The 8727-nt window shown below is 34.5% G+C and overlaps 1 protein-coding gene across 3 annotated transcripts in view; it reads right to left on the reverse strand.

Moving 5' to 3' along the window:
* LCA5 (lebercilin LCA5) overlaps positions 1-8727 on the reverse strand; it is a 55716-nt gene that overhangs the window by 34155 nt on the left and 12834 nt on the right. For all 3 annotated transcript variants that reach the window (XM_043890281.1, XM_043890282.1, XM_043890283.1), the window contains 2 exons: positions 6500-6851; positions 1718-2247 (listed from right to left, as the gene is read on the reverse strand). In XM_043890281.1, the coding sequence (XP_043746216.1) occupies positions 1718-2247; positions 6500-6692 (723 nt within the window). In that variant the 5' untranslated portion in view covers positions 6693-6851. The remainder of the gene's footprint in view (positions 1-1717; positions 2248-6499; positions 6852-8727) is intronic.

Consider the following 8727-nt stretch of genomic DNA (forward strand, 5'->3'; position numbering starts at 1 on the left):
TAACATATTATATTCTACTTTTGCTATATGTTACCACTGGGGAAAATGGACGGAGCGTATATGGGATCTATTTTTTTTTTAACTGCATGTAAATCTACAATTAACACCAAAGTTTTTTTAAAAATTTCTTACTCCAGTAAGAAAAACCTAAGAATTGAGAACACTGTACAGTAAGTATTTCAAAGACCTGAAGCTTCCCTGAGGGCTCAGCAGGTAAAGAATCTGCCTGCAAGGCAGGAGACACAGGAGATGTGGGTTCAATCCCTTGGTCAGGAAGATCCCCTGGAGGAGGAAATGGCAACCCACTCCAGTATTCTTGCCTGGAGAATCCCATGGACGGAAGACCTTGGAGGACTACAGTCCATGGGGTCGCAAACAGTCGGATGTGACTGAGTGACTAATACTTTCACTTTCACAGACTTATCACATATGACTGATTTTCATGCTCTCAAGTGAGTAGCCACATAATTCAACTCCATCTACAACACAGAAGCCACAGATTTGTTCAAGTTTTCCTTTCTTCTCTGTCTTTCCTCCTCTACCATTCCAACAACCCCCTTCATAACAAGCTATAAGAGAGAACTGCAGTATACATGTGTGGGGTGTGTGCATACATGTGTGTGCACTACAATTCTATGTTCTCTCTAGTTTTACAGAAATACACACAAGGTGTGGGTTGTTTTTAACCATACTTAATAATCAACCTTCTGTGCTCTTGGTTCCTAATTTTAAAATCCATATGGGCACATTTTGTACTTCCCTTTAAAAATAAACATCAGCTATTCATGACAATAGTTGCTTCCATCCCCTACCCTCACCCCACTACCTAGGTAGGTAAATGGTCCTTCAAAAAAAGTTTTCATATGGTTGCTCTGCAGTTTGACTTGATCACTGGTGGAACCTATGCAATAAGATATTTTCTGTATACTGAAGCAAAAGTTAATGATTGCTAATATTGGAGAATAAGCTAAGTTCTTTTTCTGGCCACTGATATACACTCTATTTAATAAGCCACTCTCTTTGGGCAGGGCATTGGTATATAGAGTCTGTATATTTTTTGCAACCTTTGCTTTCCAAACAGATTATATATATATATATATATATATATATATATATATCAGGTAGCTTCTAATATAAGTTCTCCATATAACAGTCATGGGGTAGTACTCTTTTCCTTTAATTTCAAGAAAAAAAAATATTTTTGTAAGATCTGCTGTATTCTCAGACTATTAACTCAGCATCATTCCACCCACTTTTCACATCAAGTCTTATTTGAGGGAGTAGAAGCACACCCTGCCCCAAAATATATCTTTCACAAATTTTCAAAGAAATAAAAACAGAAATTATTCATGTGGCATTTCTTACACAATGGCCCCAAATGTCAGTTTTATATACTATAGTTCTTATAGTATCATTTTCAATTTTCAAGAAACAATCACATAATCAGTGTATTTCCCCCAAATAACTAAGATTTGGGGAATTAAACATCTATTAGCATGTGGCCCATTAATGTACACAATTTTTCACATCTTGCTCTTAAAGATAAAATCTTAAATTTTTCCTAATCTCTTACTCAGAAAGATACTAAAAAAAAAAAAAAATCAGATTTCATTTCCAAGCAAATGCTGAACTGCAATAAGCAGTCTTAAAAGTGCACATCAAATGCCCAATGAAAAATAACACAAAACAGCACAATTAGAAACTGTGGAAATTTTACCTTAATTCTTCTCTCAGTGTCATCTAATTTTAACTCTGCAGAAGAGAGTTTCTTTGCTAAATCATCTCGTTCAGGTAGGTGTTTAGCTTCAGAGATCTTTTTCAGTTTCTGTAAGGAAACTTTTGTCCTAAGCAGTTCACCTTCTGTCTCTTTCACCCTTTTTTCAGCTGCCCGTTCTTTCTCTTGAGATTTTCTTAAGCGGTCTTTGAGTGCTGTAATCTCATTGTTATGACGAGCAATAAGTTGAGAGATTTCATTTTCTGTGTCTTCAAACTTATTCAGGGCTTTCTCCTGCCTGTACTGAAGCCTTTTCAAAGCCTTATTTTCTTTTAGCAGCTCGGCTAACTTGACCTGGAGTTCAGTTACTTCGTTCTGCAATTCATTGATTTTTAGCAGTCTTGCATAAAGAACCCGTTTTGTAACAAGATCAGGATCTTTCCGAAGGGGCTCCCTATTGAGGCTCTGGGAGCGAAATCCTGCTCGGACTCCCTTTCTGTTTGGTGAACCCTTAGGGCTTGGTTTCCTAAGGGCTGAAAAAGAAACAGTAATAACGTAAAGTGAAAGCTGTATCAGATGTAGAATTATTGACTCATCCTAACACAAATGAATCCATAATATTCTTTAGTAATTTTGTTTTCTTTAAGGAAACATTTTTAAAAAATGATTCTATAATATTTAAATATTTGGTTTTACTTAGAGCTTTTAGCATGTCGTTTTTATTAAGAAAGGTTTGAAATCTTTTAAGACAGTTCAAGAAACATATTCTGATCCAGCAAAACAATATGCCATGGTTCACAAGGAATTATTTTACACTGTTTTAAAATATGGCAACATCAGACCACCATTTTTACCTTTGCAGATAAGATGGTCAGCCAGTATTCAAACATAGGCACCATCAGCATTAGCACAGTGCCTAATAAATACAAAATATCATGATAATCAAGTCATCTGTGCCAAGATATTTGGGATCATAATTTGAAATATGGAAACATATGATTTTTTAAATTAATTAGAAATCTTTATTTCAGGAAAGAAGATGACAACATGACAGCAAGAAGATTTGGGGCTCAGATTTACTACTTAATAGATCCTTGGGCAATTCAACTTAAACCTTTTCCAGGTCTATTTTCCCTTTTGTTGTGAGGATTAACTGAAGTATGCGTATAAAACAGAAAATTCTCCACAAATATTCTCTGTCAGTATTAAGAACTTAATCCCACGTATCAGTGATTGAAAATGGAAAACACTTTAGCAGTACAGATGTGATTCTAAATGCTTTCTCAGAGGCTTTCTTTTGTGTGATGTTCAAATAAAAAACATCTGGCATAATTTAAGAACAAGATAAACGACTCCAGCCTAAAAAATTAAAAGCACACGAAATCTTTAAAGTGTACATATCACAACATTTCACAAAAATTTTGAATATTATTTACTCAAAGTTCATTAAACCTTGGCCTCAATATACAGAGCACCTGCCCTTTAAAAGAGGCATCTGGAAGTTTGCCATAGTTGAGAACAGCGAACTTTAATCTCTAAGGTGACTGCATTTTTTCTAGAAGGAAATGCATTCCAGAGGGGAAAAAAATGAAGAAAAACTAGAAAATCCAATCTTTCCCTACCTACTTCACCAGCCATGGATACCCTGATTTTACCATGTAAACAAGGAAAACATGTTTACAATGTAACATTATAAAGTTTCATTTAAAGAGACAGAAATTTTGTAGAGGGTATATTAAATGTGTACTGATTTGGGATTCCAGCTCTATACATGCATGAATGTTTGAAAAGAAGTAGTAATAAAAAGAAATGAAGGAAAGCCTATTAGTAACTTTGAAACTATGCTATCCAATACAGTAGTCACTAGCCACATGTGGCTACTGAAAACTGAAATGTGGGTGATCCAAGCTGAGTCCATAACTGAAATACACACCAGATTTCAAACACCTAACTCAAAGGAAAAAAAAAAAGGAATGCAGAATATTCCACACACTATGTTTTATACTAACTATATTTAGAAATGATAATATTTTGGATATTCTGAGTTAAATAAAAATTATTAAAATTAATTCCACCTTTCTACTTGTTTTTCTTTTGGCAATAAAAAATTTTATGTGTGGCTTGCATTTGTGATTTGCGTAATACTTCCATTGGAGAAACTGCTCCAATTTTAAATTGAAGCATCACCAATTTTCTTTCTTTCCCAACATACTGAGTAAACAGAGTTTTAGTATCTATATGCTATTATAGAATATGTATTCAGCTCTTGGAATGACAGAAACTTTATACATAAAAATGGTTGTACATAAGAATAAATGTTAATCATCCCAAATCTCTGATTTTTATGTATAAAATTATATTGCTCAGCAAATAAGATTTCATGCACATGGAAACTTAATTTGAGAAGTGAAAGTCTAGATATTGTACAAATCAGGTTACAAATTCTCCACTAATATTTTGTTCTAAGATATAGCCAGACAAAAAGGGTTTCTGCCACCAACATTTGACATCCTCAAAATCTGAACATTGTTTTCTACTATATTCTATTAACCAGATCTCAAAAAATATCTCTCACCTTTCATTTATCTCTTTCATTTTCAAAATGATCAAGATGAAATACAGGGCTAGTAACACTCAGAAGAAAGATGACTGACTGTTGAAATCATTCTTCATCTCCCCCTTGTTACCACCAAAAAGGGTGGGACAAATACTGTTTTCCTTCCATCAGGTGTTAAAATTACAGTATGACTCATTAAAAAAACATGTAACAAAGATAAACTATGCATCTACCAAAAACGTAGTATGTTTATATTACCGATAAAATGAGAAACAGAATATGTACATAATATGTAATATATAAATATGTATAACTGAAATTATTATTAAATTGTATTATACATATAACTTCTGATAGAGCACAAATTTTATTTCTAAAATAATAAAATAAGCTGAAAATGTAAAAGGAAGAAGGAAGAATATGTTACCAAATGTAAAATTTGCAAATTCAAGTGTTCAAGATGCTTTTTAAATCACATTTGGTTTTTCCTTAGTTTAGTCGACACTGATAATTGCCAACTTAAGCCGAAAGAAATCAGTGATTAGGGACGTTATCAGTTTGCCCTGTTGGCTTGCACTAAAGTAGCCATATTACCACAGACTTTAATTCAAAGGACAATGCAAAACAGAAAACAGTACAAGTCAGGTTGAAATTTTTCTGGGTGATACTCAAACTGTTTCTCACAGCTTTTTCTCAGATATCTTCTTAAATAAAACTGCTTCTAGGTAAGGAGTGAAAAATTAAAGTATTCCTACCAATAATTCCCAAGGTATGTGAATGATTTCTTAGGAATAAACAGTCATTTTCTAAGGTTCAACCCTAAGGTCTGTTTATTCTTAATTATATAGCAAAAGTTTAATATCAGATCATGCTCTCAACCACAAAATCAAAACAAGAAAATGACCCTGAGACAGATTTGGAGGAAGAGACTATGAAACCTGCAGCACTGTACTTGTAGCAATAATAAACAAACAAAAACATACCAGCAAAAACCATATAGAAAAAAAAAAGAAAAAACTTTTAAAGTTTTTAAAAGTTGTTGTTAAAAGTTGTTAAAAGTGTCAACATCCCTGGGAAGCCTGATCAAGGATTCACAAAAAGGTTGCTTTCAAAAGAAACACACATTCTTTGCAGATTTTAAAAAGGTAAATGTTACTTTTCAAAGTAAAAATTTATAAAGGCAAATTTAATAAAACCCCTGCTTCAAACTTTTCAATAGCTAACTATCCCCCCCACAGAAACAGTCAATATCTTAACACAGGATTCTAGGCATTTCATGACCTCACCCTGTTTTCCTTTTCGGCTCACATACTACTTCTTGCCTTGCAATCTTACCACTCTAAGCTACGAATGTGATGGCTGTATTGTATCTATTAACCGATACTATAAAACCTCATTTTACTGATGCTGGGAAAGACTGAAGGCAAAAGGAGAAGCGGGTGGCAGAGGATGAGATGATTAGATAGCATCACCAACGCAATGGACAGGAATCTAAGCAAACACTGGGAGATCGTGAAGGACAGAGAAGCCTGGCGTGCTGTAGTCCATGGGGTTGCAAAGAGTCGGACACGACTCAGTGACTGAATAACAACAAATAAAACCTCATTTACTTCAGCTTACCTATGATGTACTATCAGTCCTTACATATTTTGTTACTAAATACATACAGATTTTCTTGACTAGGGATTTATTAAGATGAAGAAGAGATTTCCAGAACATTATGCAGTCAAATATGTATTAATACCTAGCTCCAGACTAATAACATTCTAACAAGAAAAATTATTTCTAAAGATTTATGCTGTTTCATTATAACACCATTTAATAGAAAACAGACTGGTGGTCCCAAATTCCATTTCTAAGCTGAGTTTGAACTTTTTCAGTAAGAAGAAGTAATTTTACCCAATCTATAAAAAGGTCCCTTAACCACTTTATATCCATGCCTTTCACAACTTTCTGAAAATAAAGGTACAAATGTTTTGTGATTTTTTTTTTTTTTTTGCCTTTACAAACCCCAAGGCTATCATTTATTCAGGAACAAGCAAAAACAAAAATGAGAAACCTCAGTTAGAGTTCTTTCTTCTGGATACAGTATGGCTGTGAATGTAACAAAGGGTAGTACACTGTGAGCAACATTTATAAAAATATACCCTATTCTCATTCACACAGGTTTCCTTAAGCACTCAGAATGAATATGCTAGGTCTACTGGAGTCTTTTAAAGGATGCTTACCGTGATGATGCACTTGGCTCTCTGAAATTTGTTTCTTAGGATGTCTTCCCTTAACACTTGCAGGTGGGGAGGGATGCACCAGCGACGACCGGCCAGAAGACTGGGGAGTAGTTCCAAATTCAGATGAACAGTAATCGTGTCTGCTTGTCTTACTTTCTCGATCAGTAGCTGGACTTCTTTCTCTTTCCCCCATGGCTTTGAAAAATAGTCTCTATTCACATAATTTCACAGAGTCTTCTCAGAAAAATCCAAAATAAGCCTGAAGAGCAATTTTGAGTCTTCAGATCCTGGGGATAATATTCAGGTCTGTACAATCTGTTTTCTCTATGTACAGAAGATATGCTTTTTTCCTCTACAATTAAGGAAGAGGGAGGGAAACTCATCATATTTCATGAAATAGATTTCAAGAGTTAATTACAATGAAAGATACCAAAAGCAAAACAACATATTGCTTAGAACTTTAAAAAGAGGCCATAATTTAATTCATCTATATTTTCATACCTAGTTGTCTACAGTATTTGGAAAAACGATAGACTGTCATAGACTAGATAGAGAATGTGTAAAGTACCTGACATACACCTGCTTCTGAATAAATGTTAACTGAATTTGACTCCCTTGAATCTTAAGATTTATAACAAACACAAAAGCTAGGTGAAAATAAAGTCACCAGTTTTTGGTTTTGGTGGTGGGGGTGGGGGGAAAGGTAGTAAAGAACAAGCCTGCTAACAAAAATAAGAAAAATATCTAAGACTGACTGCATAAAAATGTAAAACTGAACCATGCAAAAAATTAATCAAATTAAAGCATGTGAAGAAAAATATTTGCAACATGACAGAAAAATCATGACCATCCTTAACAATCAATAAATACCTCATATCATGCCACAAGAAAGACAGGAAGTCAAAAGATAAATGGGCAAATACATGTTAAGACCCACAGCAGGCAATACAAAAATAGGCACAAAAAAATATTTAACTTCACGCATCATTTTAAAATCTATCAAATTACCAAAGATTCCTCAAAATAACACTCAGTGCTTCCAAAATGGCTATCAAAACAAGACTGGGGGAAAAAAAGCTGGCAAAATAGGTTAAAACTTTAATTATGCTTTTAACCTTTGATTCAATAATTCTATTCCTGGATACCAAGAAAATTACCCTAAAAACAGGGGGCAAGTTATGCACAAATGTTGAATGTGGCACAATTAAAAAGAAAAAAAAGTAAATGTCTAACCATTGCAAAATAAAAAATTAAGAAAAGTATTGAAAAAAATTAATACAGCATAGTATTATGCAGATGTCAGAAATGTTTTAAAAAGTTTGTCAACAAGGAAGATGCTTATACTATTATGGTAAAGGAAAAATTCAAAGTGTTGTATACAATATGATCTCAACTACACAGTCATTGAAAAATGCTGAGTCCTCTTTTTAACTGAACTCAGGAACTGGGGGAAAAAAAAAACAACCCTGCAAAAACCAAGGTATACACGTACACAAAAATAATTCTGTCTGGGCAACACGAATTTTAGATAAGTTTATCTGTCTCTTTAACAGAGTTTAATTTTCTAGTAAAATGAAACCGGATTACTTTTATAATCAGAACAACTGTTCTTAATATTTAGAAGAAACAAAGTCCATTGAGGAAATGCGTGTTAAAAGAACCCTGGGTCTAGTAATAAATGAAAAAGACATACACGAGGCAGCATTGCTGCTGTTGACTGCAGCACTGTGCGGTGGTAAAGGCCTAAATCAATCAAAATGACCAGCAACAGGGGACTGGCTACCTACACTGTACACCTCCACACAGCGAAGTACTGTGCTACCAAGCTCTTAAGGAAATGAGGACTACCTCTGCACACTCTCTGCAGTCTGCAGTGATCGCCAAGATACACGAAGAAAAGGGGGAGGGAGAAAGGCATGCATAGTGTGCTACCACTTATTGAAGGAGGGTTATAAATTCATCTATGTAACTTTCATATTTTTAAAAAGGAGAGGAACAAACTATACCCTTCATGAAAACACAATGGGTTCTTCAGGGCAGGGGTGTCCAACAGAACTGTCGGCAAGAAGGGAAATGTTCTTAGAGAAGAGACTGGTGGTTGCCGAGGGGGAAAGAGATGGGAGAAGAATGGAGGGGGAGGTTGGGGTTAGCAGATGTAAGCTTTCATATACAGAATGGATACTGCACAGCACAAAGAACTACAGTCATTATCCCATGATAAACCATAA

The sequence above is a fragment of the Cervus elaphus genome, chromosome 28, assembly GCF_910594005.1.
Source record: "Cervus elaphus chromosome 28, mCerEla1.1, whole genome shotgun sequence".
Classification (NCBI taxonomy): Eukaryota; Metazoa; Chordata; class Mammalia; order Artiodactyla; family Cervidae; genus Cervus; species Cervus elaphus.